A 26174-nucleotide genomic window follows, 5' to 3' on the forward strand; every position below is an offset into this window, starting at 1 on the left:
CAGCCCTGGAATCTGCTGCTTTCAGAGACAGATTTGGAACTGCCTTGTGATGGATTTTAAATACACTACTTTGCTTGATTATTTATGTATTGGCATGTTGTGTGTCTTTGCTACTGTTTGTATGTTGCATAGTAGCATTTGTCTAACTTGTAAAAAAAATCTGTCCAGGATAAAAGAAGAACAAGTAATCATCAAGCTAGATAACTCATGTAGCGAACTGTTATTAATAGAGAATGCCAAAACTATTTGCTTTTACAATTCTGGCTCCAGCAATCTGCAAGGACAGGAAATGTACATATAGAGTGACCAAAATTACTGGCAGGAGTAAGGGAAACCTGAGAAAGAGGGACAGAAAGGAAGATGCTTTCATGGTCCACAGCACCAGCCTTCACTTTTGGCAGCTGAAGAAATTAGCTCTGCTTGAATTACTGTTGAAGTTAAAAGTCAGAAATATATGTAGACAGTTTGCCAAGTATGTGTGCATGAGTTTCTCTAAGACAGTTTTTTGCAGCTGCAATACATTTAGGAAAGCAGTTTGTTCCTTAGATGTCCCACAAGTCATGGGCAACCCTGAAAGAAAGAACATCAGGCATCTGAATTCAGCCAGAGCTGGATTTACTGGAAAATTAAGATTAAGTCCCATTAAGGGTGGAATTTGTCTCCACTAATTTTAACAGTTGTAAAATTTCACCTCGCCTCAACTGTCATCTGGGCTCTTGCTATGTGAAAAGAGTAACATCTAACAGGGAACTTTGACAGGAGCAATAGTACTGGGCTGAAGATATGTACACCCTTTACTTTTCCCTACCAACTATAGAAGGTAACAACTCAGTTTAGTTTAGATGAATAGCTTTCATATAACTGAAGTCAGATGATTTAAATCCTACCTTCAGAGCAAGAGGACTGTGAATTTCTCTTCCCAGCCAGGTGAAACTTGAGGCCTACCACCCCAGGGGACAAACTCAGGAAAAACAGAACGTGCATAGCAACAGCAGTAAGCCTGTAACTCTAACACCTCCAGCATCCATAATACACGGCATTATCATCTCCCAGGAGCAGGCACAAGGGCTGCCTATTTCATCCAGCCACAAAAGAATGGGAGACTTTCGTGGGACATCTCAGAAATCTCAAGTGTGCTCTTGGCAGAAGGATTATTGCCCGTTGTCAAAATGCTGAATAATAGTGAATGGGCCACCAAAGGTTTCCATCCTTTTCGTGGCAGCCTATGTAATTGTCAGGGAACACCTAAGGCAAAGCATGGATATATTTGCAATTCATGTGTGTGAGCCTTCATAAGTGACACTCTTTTGCATGACAAAGAATTTTGTAGAATTCAAAGACATTTATTTATTGTTCATTTCTTAAAGCTGTTTACGAGGGAAGTAAACTGTCTCTTGCTGTGTTAAAATAATTTCCCACTGAATGTCAAATAAACTGGTATGTAACCAATAGTTTTCCCTTTCATGGCAGCTTTGGTTTCTATACTCTAGTGGATCTGTGCATAAAGTGTAGTTTAAATAGATAAGCGTTGTCAAGATGAAGTGAAGCCTAGAAGAGCCTTCCTTGGAAACATTCCCATGTAAGTCTCATCTTCTGGGTTCCAGTGATCCTTTTTGCTTGGAATTTATTGCATGTCTTTAACTTCATGCTGTATATTGGTAGTGCTGCAACTTTATCCTTTTCAGCTATGGTATCAATCTATTGAAAAGCTGTGTACTTAACAAAAGTGCATTGCAATGTAGAGGAAGAGAGAAAAATAATCATAATGGATTTCTAATGAAAAGTGGAGAAGAAATACACTTCTACCATGCAGTGAGATCAATATTTTGATGAATTTTATGTCAAGTTATGTTCTCTATAAAGGAAACTAATCCTAACTCCCTTACGTTTAGGTCTCCAGTATCTTGCAGTGGCTATGTGGTGCTTTTTACACTTATCCATGTTCCCTTGTTGAAATCCATCCCAAATGTAATTCAGGTTGCTTCTGCTGCCTATGTTTCTTCACAAATGAGATATGCATCCATTTCTGCTGTGTTAGGTTTTATCCACATGTACAGCTAGAAAGGTGAAGGTAAGAGATAGACCTGTGCAGAGTGAGAAATCCTTGGACTGACAGGGAAGGCATTACTGCGTACAGCAGCTCTTTGCTAAATATCCATAAATGTTAAAAATTAATGATGTCAGAGGATTCCTGAATATTAATATTGTCCAGATGAGAGTACTCCAGTGGCAGTTTTTTTACTTAAGAGAAGCTTGACTGAGGGCTCTGACACTGTCAGATGAATGCAGAAGTGATCTTCTAGATTTGTGTCCTTTCAAATCCTCTGCTTGTTACTTTAGAAATACTCATCAGTATCCACTTGCTTTCATTTCTTTGGGATGAAGATATTTTTATACTTCTCACAGAGAGTCATTCAAGCTAAAATGATTAGTCTTTGATTTTTTCCCAATTTTTGTTTGATTTTTCTTCTTTCAACAGTTTGTTTAGGCACAGAGAGCCATTTGCTCTCACAGTAAGCCATCTGACCCAGCAGTCCTCTAATTACCCAGTGTTGTTGCTTTCCTTTCATCTTTCTTAAGTATCAGTGCTTCAGTGTTTTTATTCCCGGTCTAAAATAAAAATGCATTTTTATACTCATTTAGGCAATCTCTGCGGCTCTTGGGGCCTAGAGTCTTGCTGTTTAATTTGTACTTCTTTCCCTACTCCGTGTTAGACTTCTGTGTTTGCCTTTATTATTAGTCTACCTGATACTGAATGAAAATGGAAAAACATGCTCCAACCAGTCTGCCTTCAGTCTGCGCATTCAGAATTGGAGTAGGAAGATGATACGTACTGTACTTAGTATGTTTTTGGATAGCTTGCCTTTCAAGATTTATTTTTCTGTACATACAGACGTAGTTTTCAGCGAAATGGAAATCATAGAATGCAAACAGGAATTTTTAAGAAACTAGCTTTTTGTGTGCCCTTCAACAGACGCCTGAACGGGATAGTTATTCTTGTGCATAGCTAGGCTTTGGCACTGATGGATTGTTTAAGACTCTCACAGGGGCCAAAGAAAAACAAGGCAGTAATTCTGGCAGTTTTCAATACTGCTGCTTCTGATGGGCTGGGTGTCAGTGGAAGAGCAGCCAGGCACACAACCCAAGGAGCCCTTCGTTTCTGATGAAGTGCAGAGAAGTGTGAAATGAACGGGGACCTTCCTTGGTCTGTTAAAATTCTGAGATAGTGTTTAACACTTTTTTGAAAAATACAGTCCTGACAGCTGTGGAAGCATAGTGCTCCTACTCTCTACTCAGGAGGGGAGATTTATAGAAGAGCTTCCTGCATTCATCAGCATCAGTTCTGAAGGGTAGCTCATTCCTCAGACAATGTTTGCTGCGAGGTCTCTGCTGAGACATCTCCTGAATGTTGCCATTCCTGTTCACAGTGCTGGGAGGTGTCCATTTGACAGGAAGTGGACTGGATCCGCTGACTCCCTAACCAGCCTTCAGGATGACAGCAACTTCATGTTAGTTCTACCTTGTTAAAATCAGTGCAATATTTTTAGTAGAAAATCTTTCAAATGTGTAAGAAACTTTTTTTTTCTTTTTTTTTGGGGGGGGGGGGTCTAAACGTATTGTTTTGAAAATTTATACCTGCAAATGGGTATTATGTAGAAGGACTGTTCATAGGCTAAAGCAGCCCCCAAACCCTGGTGGCCTGTAGGTTTCCCAGGGGTCTCCTGGAGCTGCCAGGACCAGCTCAGACACCCCTTCAGTCACTCTGGGCAACAAAACATGGCCTTTGTCATAACCAGTGGGATAGCAGACTTTCTGGGATGCAGCCAGCATTGAGGCTTGAAGGCATAACACCTCACAGTGGGGCCCATAGTGGAGCAGACATTAATGACAGCAAAACCTGACCCCTTGGCTCTGTGCTGTGCGGTGCGCAAAGGGTACGGACAATGCTTGGAGCTTCTATGTGATATGCAACAGAAATACACTGAAGCAATACCAGAAGAAGAGCTCTGTTTCTGATATGGTTGTAATAGTGTTGGCCAATGAACTTGGGTGCTTGCAGCGTGCAGAGGGGAGATGCCCACATGCGGCCTGCTGCCTGCACCCCTGCAGCTCCCATGGAGTGCAGCGCCGCCATTATGTAAGGCCTCATGCGCTGAGTACACACTGTGCAGACAGGCGCCTTGTTTGTGTGTGAATGGGGCTGCGTAGGTATGTGGGGAAGCTGGCACATTTTAACAGGTTCACCGCTTAAATTTAGCACCGAGAATTAGAATCTGTTAGAGCCCAAAGTTGTCACCGACAGACAGAACTTGCTTTGGTTTGGGAATGGAAGGAGAGAAAAGGAGCCGCGTGCAGCATGATGTAGCAAATTTACCCTATGAGATAACGCTCGGTACATTTTGCCTTTTTGACAGATTCTGTGCTAACAAGGCCAAACAGCAGCCCTGCTTCTCCTGCCACAGAGGCAAGCACTGCTTGCTTAACCCTTGGAAAGCTGGCTGACTCCCAGGAAAGTAACAGTGCCCCTTTCCAAACCGCATTCAGCTTTGTGAACGTGATAATTTAATTCAGAGCAAAGCAATTAGCCTGCATAAAGAGCTTAAAATATGCCAGATTGCTTTTTTTTTCCCCTAAAAAACCACAACCAACAGCTATTTCTGGCTAATTAAGTGCAGAAGAACATTTCACACTGCCCAATCAACCCAAATTTTTGCAATCTGGAAACAAAGTAAAACAAAGCAGTAAGTAGATCAGTCATTTTGGCTAAGATTTCAGACTGCTGTACTGTTTTTGTTTTTTTTTTTGCAATGCCAACAGATGTATTATTTTCAAGAAAACGGAAAGTTATGTTATAAAGAAAAACTTTCTCAGACCTAATTTGTTATTCTGCTCAGAATTGGTTAATAAAAAAAGATTCATTATTTGGTTAAAAAACGAGACACTCTCCTCGCCAACATTAAGCTGTACTGATAGGCAGAGGAATAGCCCAGCACTTAATAGTCCACACAAAAGACTAAAACACCTGCTCACAGTTCTACCACAATATTTATTTCAGAACGAGTTATCTATTACTTCAGTAAAAGTGTGCACTCCTACAGACCTTAGGATAGATTAAAATATTTCCCTGTTATGGCTATTCAGCCCACATGTATTCCAATAATGCCAAATAGGGGTAGCGTAGCAGGAACCTTGGAGCAGGCAGGACAGATGACAACATTGTCCCGTGTCTTTGTTGCAAAGGATGGATTTTCTTGGTCGCAGACAGTGCATTTTCTGCATGACTGGGGACAGTGGCAACATTTTTTAATTAACATTTGAATCTATTATTTATGAGTGCATTCCCTGATGTACAAGTTCAAGGGCAAGCTCTGCCATACTTGACTCAGTCTCTCTGGAGACCATTTGAAAGGATCTGCACATGCAAAGAGCCACGACTTTCTGGTTGAGTACTTCTGAATGTTAGACAGGGACAAACATTTAGAGGCTTCTGGGTTCCATGATACACCTAAATGTTCTTTAAATGCTCCAAACATCTCCTTACTTGCTAAGTAGAACCATGTATGAGCTCGTTGCTCTGAGGTGACCCTGGTTTGAGGTGACCCAAATTTGCAGATATTCACAAAAGACCTTGTTGTTAAGGTAGGCCCCTCTGACATCAAGTGAAGCTTACAGATGTGAGTTTCTGAGCAGTTGTTCAGGCAGTGCTTCTCTAGAAGGGAGATGGGTACATTCAGGAGTGTGAAAGCCACTCTGGACTCTAGTTCACCTTCATCCAAGGCAGACCACCCACCAGCACTTATACTGCCGAGTCCACAGTGCGGATGTGGCTTGAGGGTCTGTTGATACAATCTGCCAGGACACAAATGAGCCCCCACACAGACTTTCTCCTGCACTGATAGGAGGAAACAGTTAAATATCTTTGGACCTTAAACTTTTATCCTGAAGGAGTCTGAAGATTGGACATTAAGCATTCCAAGTGGCCTACATTTTCAGTGGACAGAAGATTTTTTACAAAGTATTTTGCGTGATGAAATGTATTAATGCCACAGGGTTCATATTTAAAAACTATCTCTGTAATTTGTTTGGATTTCTGTTCTCATTTCTGTTTTCTGCAGCAGGTGGAAAGTTGATCTCTCTATATTTGAGGTATTATTCTGGTCTTTTACCATCACTTAAGAACTGAACAAAATTGGTAACATTCTGGTTTTTAGTCTCAAAAGTCAAAACCATTAAATCATTATGTGTGAGACTAGCACTTTTAGCAATGAAAGTTATATAGCACTGAATTATGGAAATTATTGAATTTATTGAAATTATGGAAATAGTAGTTTCTCACAGCCAAGGGGAAGGTCAAAGGGCTTTCAAAAGTGTTGCTCAACTCATGGTTCTGAATATCTTACTCTTTGAGCAGTGTCATTAAATTGAATGCAAACATAAAAAGGGAAGGTGTTGTTTAACGTGAATAAACTAGAATAGTTAAATATTAACCTGGTTTTGGTAGGAAGTGTGATGCTTTCTTCTCAACTGTAAGAATTAGGTGTAGTGTTTTCACTAAGCAATTCTTTTGTGCAGTCCTCCATCAGATAGTGCAATCAGCACGCTGCAGTTTGTTTTGTAGACAAACTAACTGGTACTGGTTGTTTCCAAGTAAATGAATGTTGGCATTCAAGGTCATTTGGAATCTTTCTGCCGAAATTTCGGACATTTCAGAAAAAGAATTGCATTTTTTCTGTAGGCTTTATGTGTTACTTGGGTGACCAAATACAGTGGTCTTTTTGAAGAAACTTCTGAAAAAGATGGTGGAGCTCCAGCCTTCAGCTTTGTTCTTTCTTCAAGATTTGCAACTAAACTCAGTACATTATTCAACCTATAAAGTCATTTTTGAAAATCAATTTATGAATGACAGTTCAAAGTCCTTTGGAATCTTTCTAAGCTCTTATTTGGGATAATTTTTCTGCTTGGACACAGTGACTTGCAGAGCCGTGGTCTTGTTTCTTTCACACAAATTAACTTCAGTTTTTAAAATATAAAAGCTATCAAAGGAAATAACAGATGCTCACAAAACCTTGTCTGAACACTTTTTCCAAGTTAGAGAAGCAGTTGTATTTAATCTATCAATAATCAATGTAAGTGTATATCTGATTTTGTCTGCTAGATTAATAACCACTGTTCTGCTGTTCATGTGCTTTCTATTGTGTTGAATGATAAACTATAGCTATCATCATAAGATAAACTCACATTTCTCAAAAGCAGTTACCAATTCTGTTGTCCTACAGACAATAAGGACTGCTGAAGGGAAGTACATTGGGAAGAGATGTAAGTAATCATGGAGGCAAGTAAGAAATGTTCACAGAAGTAACATCTTTAAGTCAAAAAGACTGTTGTTCTGTATCCAAATAGCTTATATTGAGTCCTTTCCTTAGGGTAAATTGCTCTATTTAGAATCACTCTTGCTGATTATTTGTCTTACAGATTCTTAATTCAGGAAATAGGGTTTATTCTCTTCCAGTAACCATCTTTCAGATCAGCTTTAGTGACCCTGAACTTAAAGGGGTCAAAGACTGTTTACACTTGCATTCAGTTATGAGTCACTGAATTATCCTGTGTGGAAAGGTCTTCAAAACTCAGCTCAGCTCTGAGGTTTCAGCTGCACATAAAACGTAGTATTCAGGCTTAGTCTACCCAGAGGCCAGGATGTAGATTTATTCATCCAGTGTTTCTGAAATCAAATACATCTAAATGTCAAAGCTTTTTTAGATGCATGGGAATACTTGTCATTATTCCTGTACAGGGTCACCTGTATCTAAAATGTTAGGATCTTTTTTAACTAACATACTTGTTTTGTTTTTGTTGTGTTTTTTTAAATTTTATTTTCCTTCCAAGAGTTCAAATAGTTTTCATTACCAGTGGAGATGTGATGGTATGGAGATAAGGCTGAGATGTTTCTTGTGATGAGCCATTAAACTATGAACAGGAATCAACTCTTCACATATGAGTCTATTTTTTCCTGGCTCATATGTGGAAAAGTTTGTATTGTAGCACTGCAGTGTAAGTATTGAAGCAGATTAGAAACTCACATTACTCAGACAAGTCCAAACTAATCAAATCTGGATAAGCTTTCAGAAAACTTGTTTAAAATAAATACATTTCAGTAAGAAAATGTTAAATTTACAGAGAATGAGATTCTGTCATCTTTGCTCAACTGATTGCCTTTTGCAGTCTTGAACACAGTGGCATTCTTATTAAAATACAGTGCTCCCCAGTCTCATACATGTTGTCTATTTGCTACGTTCAAGCATGTATCTACAGAGGATGTAGATTTTTTCAAGTGTTGCATCTTTGGCGTCAGAAATGTTTTACAAATAGGGAAAATCCATGCACTAAGGCATTAACAATGAAATAAAATACAAAGAGTACTTCAAAAGCCTCTGATGATTTTATTAACAAATAGATATTATTTAAATTGCTATGGCATAAGATTAAACTCAGAAATAATAAAGTAAAATATATGCTTTTGCAGATATAATATGATGAAAAAATACTATTATTTTAAAAGCACCCAAAAACCTCAACAGGTTGTTACATTTTTTTTGTGCTTTCGCATCATTATTCTTTCCAACATGGTGCTTATTCTCTTTCAGCTGTAAAGCTTCCGATTTCACCTCTGTCCCACTTAAGAATCTATTATTAATTCCTTTAAAGCATGCAAAAAATATGACTTCCAAGAACAGCCACATGGCCACAGAACTCACTGCAAGGTCACCGATGAATAAAACATCACTTAGCACCATAATTGCAGTTTAAGGCTATATCCTCTGCTGGTGGAAATGGCACAGATTGACTACAGCAAAACCCAAAAGAACCTGTTGCCTGTCCGGTTCCAAGCTCCAAGTCGTGGCAAGTTGCTTTGTCAGCTACTGTCCCTCCATAAAGCACAATATTGTATAGTTCAATAATATTTCATTATAATTCTTACATGTCTCTAGGGAAGTTACACTTTCGAAGGTAATGTGTCCACTCCAATGTATACATTGGAAAGTAGATATTTCTTAACAGTTAAAGGGAACGTTGGGTCGAATCTCACATTATATTAAAAAGAAATCACAGAAGTGCAAATATATATGTATGCATATATGCAGAAGAAAGCTGCTTTGCTACCTGTAGCACAGCCAGCTGGAACTATATGCCACACTGCCATTTACTGCTATAGACGTGGGCCCATGCTGGGGCACAGAGTGCACATACATGAATGTAAACATTATCCTCTGGTTTGAGAAACTCTGCTAAGGGAAGTCTTCATGTTTGGGAAAGCAGTAAGGCCAGGGACAGTCTGGGAACTGAGTTTTCTCTCAGGCATCTATATGTGGCCCTGGGCCTGCCCCACTGAAGTCCCTGTCAGAGAATCAAGGATCTATCACGAAAAAGAACTAAGCATGTTACATCAAATGGATAACTAAGATAGCATATCAACTTCACGGACTTTTTTCCTTTTCCAGCCATGTGAATCTAGTAGAAACAATACCATATTTCCCATTATCTTCTATAGCTTCTATAGGCCAAGCTTAGCATGATATATTCACTGAAAGGCATTAATTCTGTCAAGTAAAATTCTCAGTTCCAGAGCCTAGAAAGAGCTCTCAGTGACATTTCTTCAGCAGATGAAAAGTGATATTTTTAACCGCAAGCATGGTCTCTGTGCAGGTTGGTCTGATCAGCGTCTCAGGGAGTAAAAATCCAAAGTGCCCGGTGTCGCGCAGCTCAAACGCAAATGCGTATGGGATGCCATTTTTGTAGGCCCAGTCCATAGAGCTGCCAGAACTCACATCTGAAATAGAGAATTCAGCAACTATTGAAAAAAAAAAAACCAATTTCAGTGCAGGTCATGTTGAAAGTGCAGGATAGTTTTTGTGGCATTTTATCTACAGCACACGGTGAGTACACCTACAACTCAAGCTGCTGCTCCCTGACCCTGAACACTCTTCAGAGATGCCCAGAACCTTGTGAAAGGTGATCAGCCCAATACAGGGTTAGACCTTTGATTTTTACAGGAAAAAAATAATAACTGACCTCTGTGTAAAGCAAAACTTCAATAAAAATGAACTTTTAGTATAAAGCCCCAAACAATTCTTGTCTCCAAGTGAGTGCAGAATAAAGCTTTGCTTCCACAAAGATCTCCCAGCTGGACCCTTGCTTGCACGCTCCTCAGTTTAACTTTAGCTTTTTTCAGTCAATTCATTTGCAGAGAGAAGGAAGAAAGATGATGAAATAAACTACATTCACCTTTTAAAAGTGCTTTTAAGATTTCATTTCTGTCTCATTGTCTCATGATTTCCTTACAGCATGAGAGCATTTGCATAGCTGGTGTCTAATATTAACAAACCTTCCAGAGGAAGTGTGTTTCTTATGCTTTTCGTTATCTCCATATGCTGATTACCCAAGACACTTATATTTATATAAAGATCCATCTCCCATGTGGCCTGCTTTCCTCAGTGCAGTTCTAGCATTAATTCATAGTGCTATTCCTTCGACACAGCGAAGGACTGCACTGTAATGAGCATAAGATGATGACTGTGCTGTGAGATGGGGGCCCATGATAAAGTGTGACACGTAGATCCTCAACCAAAACACAGCAACAGCAAGGGAGATGCGGGAGATCACTTGTGAAAGATCTTGCTATTTACTTAAGTTCCTCACTTTTTCAGTCTCACATCTTTGCCAAGTGAATACAGGCTTCATAGTTTAAGTAAAGAGAATGATGTTTCTCTGAAACCTATTGAATATCATTTCCTCTTTCCTGTCCGCGTGGAGAGCTTGTCTGACAAATGTCGTCATATATTTAAAGGGCATATTTTAAAGACATTTTGTTTATAGGAGAAAGTGCGTTTGAAATCACTCTCTGAAAAATGAAAGACATTTACATATAGATACTACTGCTGTCAGTTATCATCATTCAAACACTGAGAAATTTGAAACCTGGGTTTTAAGGAGATCATCCTAGATTTTAGAATGAGCTCTCTGAATGGCTGTATCTGTCACAAGGGCACAGAGAGAGAGAGACAAAGCAATGGTGAAAAACGAAAACTACTTTGAATTATTTTCTCCCAAATGCTTCATAACTTTGCAGTGCATTTGCAGTATCTGATAAAGATCTTTTGTATTAAAAAAATCTGTTTTTTGTATTTTCTGAATATGCTACTTGCTGGATATCCCCTCTCAAATGCATTGCATTTTAATCTCTTTTATTGCATCACTTGGCTTAATCATATTGCAATCAACTGACTGAGTCAGTTACAAAACTTCTTCTTCCGCCTTTCTCACCATCCACAACTGGAGTAAAGTTTGTTTAAACAGTATTTGCTTCCTTTGTTATAACAAAGGTGATCTCCTTGCTACAGGTAGTCATACACCTGTGTCAGAGGGAAACTCACACAAAGTGCTGGATGCAGGACCGTATCTGTATCTCACACCATAGGCAGACTGAAGAGCATTAACAGCATTATAGGCCGCAGATTCCTGTGTGGGGGAGAAAAAACAAATGCATAAATTTGATTCTGAATTAAATGCTGCACTGGGGCTGAACACTGAGCCATGTGTCGCTGACTACTGGTGCAATGCCCTGTTCTGTAAGTCCATGGCAGCTAACCTAAAGTGATTTTAAGCGTGAAATACATTATTTATTTTTACTGACAGCAATTCCCTAAATGCTAAGAACTTGATTCAGTATTTTCATGGCATATATAAACTCGTTGTACTGTGAATGATCAGCCATTAAATATCTGTAATTATAGGTGTATGTATACCAATTCAGTGACACAACAAATGTTGGCAACACGTGAGATGGTGAGATGAAAGAATCTCATTTTTAGGCAGAATAAAAGCTGTGCAAACATTTTCCTGCCAACAGCTGCACATGTATTTCCCTGTCCACTAAACCTCATTTCTGCTGTGTGGGTGAAGGCTACACTGTACAGTGGTTAAGTGAGCAGAGTGGGAAGAGGGAAGGAGGCAAACTGTACTCCTGAATCTCTGATGGACTGGAGAATGTTCACCACTGGTCTAACTTCCTTTAGGACCAGATGATGTGGGCCTGGAGATTTATTTCCACTGTTGCAAAGATGCAAATTCAGAACTGTTTAAGGAAAATTGGTGTCTGTATTTCAAGATCCATATGGATGCATTGTATTTAGGGAGTTCATGGCATCCTGTAAGACTGGGTGCAGAAGGCCTGGCCTTTCTGAGGGTAATTCTGGCAAATTCTGAGAGTCACAATGAACAGTGCTTGCAAACACAAAGAAAAGGTGCAAATATTGGAAAGGAAAATGAATATTGTATTCTCAGAAGAAAGTGTCCTGTAGAATGTAGGGTGAAGGCCAGGGACACCTAGAAAATGCAGAGTGATCTCCCTATGCAGAACACTATTGGAGATAGAAACTGCTGGAATTTGAGCCTCTGTGGGAAGCTGCAGTAGTTAACTATTTTTATTTCCTGAAGAGCTGTAGTGTTCAGCTTATGCAACTCCTGATGAACTTGGTCCTTATGCCGCCATTCACCGGACATGGATGAGCGCACCGGGAAGGTTTACTTTGTACCTGCCTTTCTGTTTATTCACCTTCTCTGAACTTCCAGTCCTTTGCCGTTGTCAGGAGTCAGGATTATGGCTTAATCTCTGGTTTGACCAGGACAGACATTCCTGTTTTGGATCTTTGTACACTCTAGCAGACAAGCTGGAGAGAATTGCTTTAAAATGTCATTCCGGAAAATAAAACAACCCACATTTATTTTCACTCACCGGTGGCACTGGTGAGCAAGTTGGGCTTTAGGCAGTTAGTTTTACAATGAAAAAGTGATGGAAGGCCTGAGGCAGAGGGAAGTGCTGTCTTTGGGACTGCTCCCCTCTTACACATGTGGATGCCTTGACTTTTGTGAGTCAGGGCACGCACATGACCCTGACGGGCCAGGAGGTGTCAGACCATGTTATGCCGCAGCCATGGCAGATGTCTCAGATGCCATGGAAAGGAGAACACAGCCACGAAGGAGAGTGCTCTCTGCATGACTTACACATTACAGAGCAATGACAGAAATGGGGTGAGCCATGTTGAAATCATTGTGAAGAAATACTTGGGTAGTTCCCACTCAAGTATGTAGGGCATGTAAGCAGGTGTTCCCTCATGGCTCTTAGCCTTGAGGGCTGCTACTCACAGCCACTGCTGAGGTAATGCACCCGAAACTGGGGACTGTGCTGATCTGCATCATGCCATGCAGATCATACCATGAATACACCTAAGCAACTAGCCTTTGAGCACTGTGAAGGAGAAAGTTATGTACAGAACTGTCAGATATTTATGGGGAGATACGCAAGCTCAGCGGTGTCATTTAATCTCACTGTAAACAGTACAGCAAATGACTGTACAGGAAAAAAAGGAACGAACAGTAGGTGAAATTTAAAACTCTCTAGGTGAATAAATGCTTCTGCTGTTTTGTTCTTTGTTTCCTTCAATCTTAAAGTACGATTTACATGTTAAGCATGTTAAAAGAACAGATTTCAGGAGAGTTTTAACAAGAGTCTCATGCCTGAATTAGAACAGAATATGCGCGTTGTGATCAGTACACAGCTCTCCCCTTTCAAAGCAACTCTGAATAATTGAACACTTTAATCTAAGTGGTAACTGACAGCTCTCCAGAATGATACAGCCCAGACAGAAACACCCTTTCTTTTGCTTGGGATTAATTTCGCCCCTCTGTTAACACCAAATACTCTATCTGTTGTACATGTGGAGTCCTCTGTACAGAGTCCACGTAGACCAGCAAAGCTTGTTCCATCAGAATCAGGAAACAGGGACTGTCACTTTCCAACACACTGTAATTCTGCAAGAGAACTGGAGTATCTGAAAGCTCAACCTAAGTCACCATTTGAAACACTTCAAATATTAAAGATTGTTCAAAGGAGCCACCAGCTGATGGAGCCTTTTGCTGCTGGCAAATATTAAAACTTATAAATAAATAAGTAACAGTATTCCATTCATTTTCACTCTAACACCCGCACTGAACTTTCTAAATAACAGGAAATTACTTCAGTTCCTTATTCCAACCTCCCTGCTCTTTTTGCCTCATTGTAGTAAAAATAATGGTGGATTCCAAATACTGGCAGAATATTTAGAATTGGGATTTGACTTCCATTTGTCCAGGACTTTTTCTTTGTTGCTTTAGGTCTGCACACCACTCCCTGTGATGCAAAGCTCAATGGAAAGCACTCATCAAAAATGGGTTCCTTTAGTCTAATAGCTGCGGATGGAAAGCTAGAGTGTGTGCACTGATGGGCAGCCACCCTGCCTCCGAAAGGAAACAGCTACCAAGCAATAAGAACATGCATTAAAGACTTGTCGATGTGTGTGAAAACTCTTAAGAGATTCCTTTTCCTTGGGATGAATTTCATGGCATAGCGTCTGCTGCTTTCTTACTTTAGTCTGAGTGCTGCTGATAGTCAGCAATCGTCTTGCAGAGGAGATGCTGATTCTTCCTAACACCATGTCTTTGTGTTTTTCTGTCTTGGCTGTTCTAAAAAAAAAAAAAAAAAAAAAGGATGCCTGCACCTGCTGGTCTTCAAAGAAATGAGATCCTGGGGTTTAAAATTTCAAGAGTACATCTGTTTTTTTTTTTTGGTAAGCAATAGTTACCAGCTCGTGGTTCTGATGTGGGAGGCTCTTCTTTCCCTTTGCTACTCCCCAAAAGAGGATGGAGAAGGTAGAATAAAAACAAGGTTCATGGATTTACTCCCAGTCAGTCCCCACAGATCTTATATTTTTAGCTCCGCTGACTGCACAGCTAACTTCTAATTTGCTCTGTTTCCCAAGAATGACATCACACAGTAGAAATTTTGGTAACTCGTGAAATTAAGTGTTGTAACAGAAATAAACCAACAAAGAATTCAGTTTGTGTAGTGTTTGCTGCTCAGTGTCCTCAGAGGGCAGCAGAGTGAAACTTCAGCAAATCTAAGATGCAGTTAAGCTCTTTTTGAAGTAAACAAGCTTAAACCTATAAGCTAAATGTCACCATAACTTTCAAGACCAAAATGAGAGATGTATGGGCAATGTAATTTTACCAAGAATTGAGGGCAAAAGAAAGGGGCTTCCTACTGATTGCTGCAATGGGTGCGTGTGAGCAGAAGCAAACAGCAAGTGAAGGTTGAGCAACTCTTTCCTAGGAGAATGGGCTGAAGGGAGAGTTTTGTGCACAGGAGGCTGGCTGACAACAGACTTCAAATTGCAGGCAGGGCGAATAGCTTTTCTGCATTTAGATGAGCATGGAATACACAAATTGTATGTATTCATAGATCAATAGGCTTGCATCAAAATCAACACTATTAATTTATTCTCCTAATAGAGAAAAGCTCCAACGCGCTTGGTGTTAATTAACTGCTTGTCTTAAAGTGCTGAAAACACTGTGCCTGAGCAGATTGATACAGAAAGCAATAGAAGCTTTATTTTTAGTGAAATCTACCAAATTTCTCTTCTAATGGATCAATGTAAACTACTTCAGTTTTATTTTGGTCATAAAATTGAAGACAATCTTCTTTGTGTCTCAAGTGTTCTGAGCATGAACGGACAGAATTCCAGATAGATGCCCAGGGACTTAACCACATAATTCTTCTTACTGTTAATTAAATAACATTAAATAAAATGATAATACCTATAATTAAAACCCAGGGATTTATGCTATCAGGTAATTTGCAGGGACTGATAGATGGAAGGCACTATACCATTTTAATCAAATTACTGCTGACTCACTTCAAGGTTATATAATCAGAAACAAGATTGCAAGCAGATCCAGAATGCATACTGCTACGTATTAAATAAGTGAAGAGCACGGAAGGAACAACTGTCCTCTCAGAACAAAATCATACCAAAAGAAGCTGTATAGCGAATTGTGTTCTCCCAGGTGCTAATGTACTTACCACACAGCTGAAGTTTGGAATAGTTGCGTATTTGTAAGAGTAAGGGTACAGCAGCATCTGTGCATATGCGTGGAAGGACAAATAGGCTTTTATTTGTTTACGATGTTTGCGAAGAAAATGAGCAACAGCCTTTACTTCAGGCTCAGACTCGGGGAAGGGACCACAGTAGGTGTCATCACAAGGGTGAAGTGAGGCCCCTTCATCTAGAATGGAATGAGAAAGCTGATGGTGAACAATCACATAGAGTTTCTAAGGGTCAACCCGTGTGACCTGTGTGCAAAAGCATGAAAAGCAATAAACAAATTGCTTTCATGTGACTGATGGGCATGAGCCAGTGGGACCTCAGTACAGCAATCTGCTCATCGAGTGGACGCACCAAGTGGCCAAGTGGCCAGCTCCATGCAATGCTTCCCAGAGGTCATATTTTAATCCAAGAGAAAACGAGAGTATGACCTGACTTTTCTTCAGTATTTTCTTCAGTAACTTCCCGTACAAAGGGCACTCCTTATAGCATTCCAGCATGAAGTTTGTGTTAAAACCATTGCAAGGTTTCAGTTGGTTTATTTGAAATCAGAGAACTATGCCCCTGCCACTATTCACTGCCAGGACAAATGCAGCCTCTAAGAGTAGTTTCATTTACTAACTTAAAGTGATAGCTGCAAAGGTAGGTAGCTAAGCTCAACATGCATTACCTTAGAGACTGGTTTAAACAGGAGAAATTCCCTGACTACTGCCTGTTTTTACTCTTATAAACCCTATGAGAAAAAAAAAAAGATGTGCTGCATGGTATGATTGCTCAGTTAGCTAAAATAGAAATCATCTCAGCTTGCACAGGGCTTATTTTTCTTTCAAAAAGGGGCAGGGGTTCAACTGTGAGGATTTCTTTCACCACATCATCCTGCTCAGGTAGCAGTAAGCTACAGAAGCAAAGCCTACGTGTAATATCCCATGAGGTAGGGAAAGATGAAACTCAGAAAAGGAGACATAGCAGTGGCTCCTTTATCATCTAACGATTCTGGTTCTAAGCCACTGTCTCATTTACAGCTGAGGGCCTGGAACAATTTTTATGCAAATCCATGCTACTCTTTTATCCACTGTGATTTCAAAACGCCACGTTTTCCTTTGACCTGCAGAATAATAATAGTTTGTTTGTGACATTCTCTTGTGCCATCGGGGACTTACAAAAGCAGTGTTTTATTAGCTTTCCTTTGTATAGTAAGTACTTCCATCTTCAAATAATAAGAAAAAAGCAGTGAGAGTGAGAATGCATAATAATATGAAATAGAACGGGCTTATGCAATCATCCTCATGCAAAATAAAAAAATAAAAAAATAAAGTGAAAGTATTCTATACTGCAACTTCATTTGTAATAGGAAAAATGAGGCTATCATACATTGGCCACAGGTGAGGATATCAAAAGGTATTAGTGCTTAGATATAGCAGTGGATATGGAAGGGTTATATTGAGGGCAGATGGTGTCCTCCCTGCGGAACAGATGGCCAACATGTCATCCAAGTCTCGAGAGCACCCTGCCTCGATGTCTTGTCAGATAATATAGCTAAAGGAAAGCTATTTCACAGAGCCTGCAGAGCCATTGTTTTTTTTTTTTTTTAATGGATGCTTCATCTTCCATAGCAATGTTGTATGCTGATCCATGAAAATGAGCCTCCTTCTTAATAAACAGCATAATCCTGCAAGCTAACTGTTAAATGACCCAGTGGTAAAATATGACTCAGTTTAGTTACTTTTAGTGAAGAAAAGGTTCTCTCTACTGTTCAGCCTACTATCATGAGCCACTTGCAATCCTAGCTGCAGTTAATGCTTTTTCTCGAGTGAAGCTGGCTGATGGTAAAGAGGCTGAGTTTCAATGGTGCCCATGGACAGCGTAAGGATATCCTCAATTTTCATTACATTTTTACAGTAACACAAGAAGGAAAAAAAATGAAACAGTGCTATAAACTCCTGTGAAATTTCAGTGTTATAGTCATGAGAAGAAAATGGAATTGCATAAAATGTCATCATGCTGCCTTATTTTTGTACCTGGGGGAGGGCAGGTATCCTCTGACATACCTCATGAGATCAAAGTTGCAAAGGAAATGCATGCAGAGACTGGTAAAACAAAATCTGATTGGGTACAGAAGCAAGACTGGGAGTACGGATGCCTGGAGTATGATTCTTGAACTTCCTTGCAGCCATTTCTCCTGCCAGAGTGGGGCACTGTCCTTGGTGAGCAAGGAGGTGCAGTGGAAATTGGGATGTACTGGAAATTTTTACTCCTACTACTTCTTTCTTGGGAGCTTTGGATGCAAACTTTTTCACTGGATTTGCCATATGAAATGATTTAGTTCTTTCTAACTAATTATTGACTTTGAATTTATGATCTTGTGGACCAATTGCAAGGCACAGAATAGTCTTCTGCCTTGCAAAACAATGACTTGTTGTCCTTTCCCCTTCCAGGCTGTCTCATAACCTGTTGCTTCAGGAGTTGGACTTGATGATCATTATGGATCCCTTCCAGCTCGGTATATTCTATGATTCTGTGATTTATCTCATGAACATTAAATCATTGTGCTAGTTATTGCACATATGTATATCAGAGACCATCTGTACCCCAGGGATCTTGCAGTCAGTATTCACCTAGACCCATCTGCAATTTCCGTGTGCTATTTTAGGCACAGGGAGCTGCAGTGACATTTATCACAATAAGTGATATAGCCCTTTTTTCAGCCCCTAGAGAATACAGAAGCAACATCATAAAGCTTACATCAAATCCCTGCACTAGATGGGAAGAGGAGAGCAAAGGAGATGCTGTGCTATCTTTCCCAACTAGATCCTTGTTGCTTTGCTGAAGCTGGCTTCTGCCAGACCACTTCTGCCTGGGAGCCCAGTGGGGAAGTTCAAGCCTTGCCTGTGAACTCTAGGTACGACTGAACTGTATTAAAGGGTTTTTACAGGTGTGTGCAGGATTAAATTTTAAATGCATCACAATTATACAAGTCTCAAAGTGTGATAAGATCCAGATTCTTCTCTGCTTCGTTTAGTGTAATATTAATGAGAACATAGGGCTCCGGGTGAGGATCTTCTGAACACCAGTCAGCCATGACCATGAAAGAGCTCTTTATTGTCTGCTGAAATAGAGAATAAAGTGAAATTTGGAGACTAGTGCAGGAAGCAGGGCATGTGCTTAGTGGGATGACGAGCAACTTTGGAAGAATTTTTATTTTTTAAAGTCAGGGTGAGGACCTGTCTTTCATGTGTAATGCAGGGAAGAAATGCAACAAGCAGTGGATTGCAACACACAATGTGTGTGTATTGTTATAGTTTCACTCAGCCCAGAAAAACTCATTTTCTTTTATCAAAAAATGAGTAAACATTTCTGGGACTCAGCAAAAAGTGTTTGAGTTTAAATACAGTGGGAGTGTTTTAATACAGGAGAGAAATTTTTAATACAGGAGATAGGGGAGAGGGAGGAGCAGAATGATTTGAACCAAAAAAAGATTAATTAGGACTAGAAAGAAAATACACAGTGTGAATATTAATGTTCCACTGATAGGTCACTATAATACGGCTCTGAAGACTTCGTAAAAGAATGTTCACTCTAATTAAGCTGGTGGCTATCTTCTGAATAGTAAACATACGTCCCCAAAATACCTCCAGTTGTGACTGATGTGCTCAGTTAAAAGATGCTAACAGTGATGTAGGAGTTTGGTTCATTTTTACATGGGTTTTGGGTTTTTTTTTTTTTTTTTTTCAGCATAAAATTGCCTTGAAGTTCATGGTAGCAGGGCTATGTTCTGTAAAGGAGGGATTTTCATCCAATAACTGTAACTGCTTCCATGTCTGTCCTCTCTTTACTGAAAATATATAGAAATTTAGTAGTTGATAGAAAAGGCTGACACCCATCTCAATACAACTGCCTGAAAAAAGGTAGTGATAGGATGAGATGGCCTTACAATGCACCAGAGGAGGCTCAAGTTGGATATTAGGAAAGATTTCTTCTCCAAAAGAGTGGTGATGCATTGGAACAGGCTGCCCAGTGTGGGGGTGGAGTCATTGTCCCTGGAGGTGTTCAAGAAATGTGTAGATGTGAGGCATTTGGGAACATGGTTAGTGGGCATGGTGATGATGGGTTGATGGTTGGACTCGATGATCTTAGAGGCCTTCTCCAGCCTTAATGATTCTGTGATTCTGCGAAACGGGAAGCACATTTCACAGGTCTATGTTGCATTGAATATGTAATTCTGTTCACCCTCATCACACTTACAATCACCCTAGGTAGGTTATTTTCACTTAATTTCATCCTTACAATTTAAAAATGTCTACTTAGAGAATCAAGTCAAATCTCACAGTACTCACTGCAAGCAACCAGCACTGTGGAAACACCTGGAGACTTCCAGTGGAAAAGGGCTGGGCTGAAGGGGGGGCTGCTGAGTTAGAAGCGTTTAAACACTTCTTCAGGAAGGTGAAGAAAGTTGCTCAAGAGGGGAGAGCAGGTCAGCAGAGCCAGGTGTATAACACTATATTTCATAATCAAGGGCTGTTACTTATGGTCGCAGCAGAACTTGTGTGACTGCTGACTTCTGTGTGACAGTTGCATCATCTTGTTGTAAGTTTTAATAACGCACCCTTTCTTTTTCAGTTGATTCACTCCAAATCTTCTGCTAGTATTTCATTACTACTGTGTTCCATATGCAAAATTTAGGTCAGTTTTTATGAAAGTATTTGCAGAAATTCTAGGACCTTTAAAATGGATCTACATGCATTTAAAAGCATCTTCTTTCTTCATTAAGTCGTTAACGATAATGATCTTAAAGTGATCTCAGACATTTCTCTACAAGGCCAACAAAGCAAACCTGTTTCTGAAACTAAGTTTGTCGTAGAGATGAGATGAATTAAATAAAACAAGTCTAAAATGTTTCCTAAAGTTGTCAGGTAGATTCTAAAATGTGATGGACCAAACTCAATACTGCACTTTGAATGAGTTATATTACAGAACTACAAAATAGCAGTTTTTTAATTTTGCCACACATACCATGAAAACTTTTTTTTTCTGATGAGGTGCCTTTTTCCAAAGTTTAGGACACTTTTTTTTTTTCCTTAAGATAGAAGGAACATTTAAGCCCTGCCTTGTGGTGTTATGAGAAAGCAGCTTCAACTTTAACAATGGAAAAGAGAACACTTCACAACAGATGTGACCTAACCTACTTACTGTGTTGGATAATTAAATACAGGGTAATCTGAACTGCTGGACTAAAGTATTTCCAGACTTACCGCACCATTTCACTTTCCAGTTGCGATTAGCATCAACCCCATGACACCAAAACCTGGAGTTCTTTGATCTTGTTTTTCTCCAGAACCGATCCTAATGTAAGTTTTAAAGTAGTTAATTAGCAATACTACTATATTTTGACAGAAATCTCTCTGTTCATAAACAAACACGTACAAAAGCTCAACCCAGTAATCATTTCCAGTATTCTATTTTAACTGAATTAATTTACTTCGATTTTGCATGATACAGAGTGATGAGTGAGATTATACAGAAAGTCACCTTTGAAATTCAGTCTTACTGTCTAAATAATTTTTTGAGTAATACTACTGATAGTACTTACATTTGTCCAGCTATAATGGTATCCGTCCACATTAAATACGGGCATGACGTAGAAATACAGCTGAGTTAGCATCTTTTTCATGGCAGGATCAGTCTGGTATGTCTGAAGAGCCTAAAGAAGATAAGCCAAATAAAGTAGTTTCCACATCAAAAATAATTTCCAGCTTAAATACGGTGACTGGCTAAGTGGTCACACAGCCTTTGGCCATATAGTGGCCTGATCCTACTGCCCTACTGTTATTCCCTAGAGCTGTACATGAAAGGTTGACATATTCTTGGAAATGTGATTAAAGGCAGCATGAGTACACGTAAAAAAGGTGTTCAAAAGACCATATCCTCTCTGCTTCTCTGTTCCTCTCAATAGTTAAGAAAATACAACTCACATTCCATAGAAACAAATTTGTACATAGTGTTTCTTGACATAGGTTGAGAGACAGTAGAACAGTTCCTTAGCTGAGGAAGCTTGTTTAGGTTCCATAAGGTAATGGAATGCTGTTGTTTCCACCAGGTGATGATTTGGTGAGGTCGGAGCATCTCTAAAGAGAATTTAAGGCTCACTCTGCATAAGCTTTTGTTGTATTCAGAATAATTTACTATGATGTTCAAAATCATCGACATAGGCATCTTATTCCTTTACAATTTAGAAAACCCTGTAATTTTGGAGAATCTCAGGTATAAAAGTTAGTGGAGGAAGTCTAGGTAGGAAAATCAGAAGCTCTTCACCAGCTCTGTTTGCCATCAATAGAGTCCTCTACCATTTTCAGAAAGCTCGCTGTGGCAAAAACTGTCTCTGGTTATAGCTAGGCATCAAACTTCACAGTTTAAGTCTTGATTCTGTAAGGCAAGGAATGAAGTCCTTCACTGACAGCTGGAAAGCCCAGCACATTGCCACTGGGTTCTGAGGGAAAACTGGGGATTGTTTCTCTCCTCCAGCTGCCGTCAGTCCAGCCCTTCTGGCCAGCAGCATACCTAGCCCTCGGGATACAAGAGGAAATGTGTTTGGGGCACAGTAGACAAAGTTGTTCTGAGATAAAGTAAGCTAAAAGCTTTTCAATTGACAAGTGCTAGGGAATGGTGTGAAGTGCAGGATTTCAATACTTCTGGGCTCCAATCCATGCAGCTGGTTGGATTACTGACTCTGCCACTGGGACTGATGGATGCCTTTTGTGGGATGTCTGTACAAAATGCCTATACCATTGGATTTTTCTGGGCTGGAATTTATTCCTTGAGGAGTGTGAATGTTGTTTTTTTCTTTACTGAGGGCCGAATGAGACTCCTCAATACTTTTGCTCAGCTGTTCATTACCCTCTGTCATGCAGCGGGATGAGATGTTGAATTAGGGCAAGGTTGTCACAGGGGAGAAGTGGAGGACAGCAGATTTTTGAAAGCAGCTTGCTGCAGCCATGGGGACACTGGAAAAAGTATCTCTGGCCAATGCAGAGGTCACAGGCCTCTGGGCCCCTTTGCCATCAATTCCCCAGATTCTTAGCTGGAAAGGTATGGCATTTAAATTCAATTTCTTTGTATTAAGGAAGCCACAGAAAGGCTACAAATACATTTGGATAATGGTAATGGTGTTCAGGGAACTTCAGCTAAAGTAAAAAAGTAATTTCATCAAAACTGAAAGCAACGGTTACTCAGAAATAATGACTGTGAAGACAAAGGCTCTGTTTCGTCAATGTTCTGCATGCCAAAAGCACATATTGAAGCAGGGCTGCTCTGTGCATTGCCACACACTTAAATCTTAGCAGGATTAAAAGCCTATAAGGTAAGCACGAATGTTAAATATGTATGACTCTGTTACTGCATTGAAAACAGAATGAAGGTGTGCTCCAAAATGGGACTCAAGGGAAACGAACTTCTTTATCAGGCCTATTTCAGGGAGAAGAAATTTGGTCAGGGAGGAAACAAGTCACCGCACATCACTTCCTTGACTTTTTCATGTTTTTCTTTTTTTTAGCCAGTGTTAACAAATACAGCTTAGCTCGTGTTTCTGTGATGAGCATTTATGTAACAGAGGCAATGGAACAGGCATGTTGCTTGTACCTCTCACTATGTGTGCCATTATTTCACTGCAAATTACATCTGTAATTATGCATTTTGTTACACTGGGGCGTTATATTTAATGTACTGTAAACTAGAATGCTAGAACAATGAACTCTTCAAAACACTTTATAAAATCATCTCCTTAAAATAACTACAGATAATTCATCAATTTAAGGCAATACATTCCTTAAAAATCACGAGTTGGCTTTGAGAAATTTTCAGAACCTTTCCAAATCTGCAAAAAGTGACGTAATGAAAATATTTTAATACCTTTTCATGTTTAATGTGGCTTAAATCCTGTGAAGGATATCTTTTTCTTCTTAAATAAAAGAATCGCCACTTAAAACCACCACCACCAACAAAACACAGACTGCAAAATGTCGAGCATCCTTTCATTTTCTTAAAGCTACTCTGTATCATTTTAGTAGCTGCCATCGTTGATGAAATACTATGAGAAACTTTGGTTTTACAGTTCCCAGCAATACTTTTCAAACTTTTATGTCTTAAAACTGATCTAAAGCCAAATATATCAATCATTCAATTCTGTTCTTTAAAGCATATATGGTTTATCTTAGTAATTTGGTTGACCTTTCTGAGTACCATTTCATTTAGAATGTAATGGACCTGGTACAGCTTTCTTTTTCACAGAAAGCAAGAGTATAGATGCTATAAACTGGTATGAGATCACATCCTTGTTCCTGAAATTATTTTGTCCTTCACAGTACATTTGTATCTGGCAATTTTATTTGATACACATAATAAGGCAACACAGGCTGCATAACCTTACCTCCCTTAGCTCAGAGGTTTTTGGCAACGTGCCTTACGAGCACCAAGGTGTGCTGCTCCTGGAGCACAGCACACAGCTCATCGTTTGGGACGTGACTCTCAAATCTTCCAAATAATGATCATGCGGCCCCCCTAACAGTGTTGAAACATTTTCTCCTCACCGTGGCACGGGCAAAAGGAATATAAGCCATTAGTGAATTAACTGCATTGTAGTTTGCAGTGAGCTCTCAGAATACAAAGTGATGCTACTTCATAGAGCTTGATTCTGCTTCCCCATCATGCAATCAATAGCAGCTTTGCTGCTGAATGCGCAGAGAGCAGGGCTGGCCCAATAAATGCTGAATAGAGTTATTAGTGAATGAACAGATGATGCAGGAACCCTGCCAACAACATGCAAGCAATCTGCCTGGGGGATGGGGGAAACGACCGGTGATTAATAGCAGAGGACTCAATCATCTGGATCAGCAGAGTGGTGGTTGCTGATAGACCTGTGCCAGTTTAGGCTGGCTGAGGATCTGGTCCATATGAAATTTAATTTGGGGGATGAAGTAAACAAAACAGCCAAGGCAATAAAATACAGGAGTTTAAAATGGATTTAGGATACAGTTGTGCTTTTAATAAAGTAAGGGGATTTACTCAGAAGGACAAAGCAAGGAGACAGGATTGAGGAAAACTCTGAAACTGTGTGTGAGCTTAATAATGATTTGCTGTTCCCCAGTTAATTGCTATTACATTGAAGGTAACAATGAGCTTACGTTGTTTCTGGTTTTGAATTTAACATTCATGTTGTTACCATTCAACCTGTTACCATTTTAGCACAGGGAATTGGCTCTATTGCTGTTCTAACAGAAATCATATCAAACCACTCCTGATAAAGCAGGATGAGCTCTTCTACCCATTTAGGAAGTCATGAGTTAAAATATCCTTCTGATGGCAATGTATAATGTTTTACTATTCTCCGTATTTCTTATATTTTAGCAGGGCAATGCTGTAATCTGCCATTCAGGCACTCATGGCCACTTTATCAGTTTGGCAAGTCAGTTGTTTTCTCCATCTTTGTAGTTGCAAACAGTAGATCTTTTAACCTCCATTTTCCTTGTTACTACTAGTGCCCTGCTTTGGCACTCGGATCACAGGCAGAGTGGTAAGCCCATCACTAAGGAGAAGACACAAATGAGTATCTGGAACCGAACCTCTTAAAACGGAGACCAACTTGCAAGGTCAAAGTTTGAATCGTACCTGTAACCTGAAACAATTACTTGTTTATTTCTTTGTTTATTTCCAAATAAAACCTTTCTTCCTCTTTGGCAATATACAGAAAATGTTGCTAGCAGGAAGAATCCTGAAACAACAATGAAATTTAATGGTGTGCTGCAACTACCCTGCAGAACTCAGAAGAGGGCCCACTGAAAAGTTTACAAAACACAAAGACCTGCAGGCACCAAGGGCTTGTTTATGCCTCTGCTTAAGGATGCAGATAGAGATTACACTGAAGCAGAAGAGAGGCAGAGGGACAATATGTTAAAGAATGTCCCATTGTGAAATGGACCACACAAATGGACTATCTTGTGGTGAAGAAGCCAGACACAGTTATACAGATCTTAGTGTAATTAGGAGATACAACTTCTTGGTCCACTCAGAGAGGTATTACATTAAAAAAATCTCCTAAGTTCCAAATAGGTCCAAGTCTATCCGGGAGGGAAAGGAAAAGCCTGTGCTATTCTAAAAGGCTAATCATATATTAGTAATCATATGCACCTAATGACCACACAAACCTGGAAG

The 26174-nt window shown here is 39.7% G+C and overlaps 1 protein-coding gene across 5 annotated transcripts in view; it reads right to left on the reverse strand.

Moving 5' to 3' along the window:
* Positions 1-8418: 8418 nt before the first annotated feature.
* Positions 8419-26174, reverse strand: part of CPA6 (carboxypeptidase A6) — an 87055-nt gene continuing 69299 nt past the window's right edge. For 3 of the 5 annotated variants that reach the window (NM_001396602.1, NM_001006344.2, XM_040677575.1), the window contains 5 exons: positions 21562-21672; positions 21224-21314; positions 15953-16155; positions 11430-11514; positions 8419-9826 (listed from right to left, as the gene is read on the reverse strand). In NM_001396602.1, the coding sequence (NP_001383531.1) occupies positions 9639-9826; positions 11430-11514; positions 15953-16155; positions 21224-21314; positions 21562-21672 (678 nt within the window). In that variant the 3' untranslated portion in view covers positions 8419-9638. Of the gene's footprint in view, positions 9848-11429; positions 11515-15952; positions 16156-21223; positions 21315-21561; positions 21673-26174 lie in introns of all 5 variants that reach the window. The other 2 variants (XM_025147084.3, XM_025147085.2) reach the window with 1 other exon arrangement.

The sequence above is a fragment of the Gallus gallus genome, chromosome 2, assembly GCF_016699485.2.
Source record: "Gallus gallus isolate bGalGal1 chromosome 2, bGalGal1.mat.broiler.GRCg7b, whole genome shotgun sequence".
Taxonomy (NCBI): Eukaryota; Metazoa; Chordata; class Aves; order Galliformes; family Phasianidae; genus Gallus; species Gallus gallus.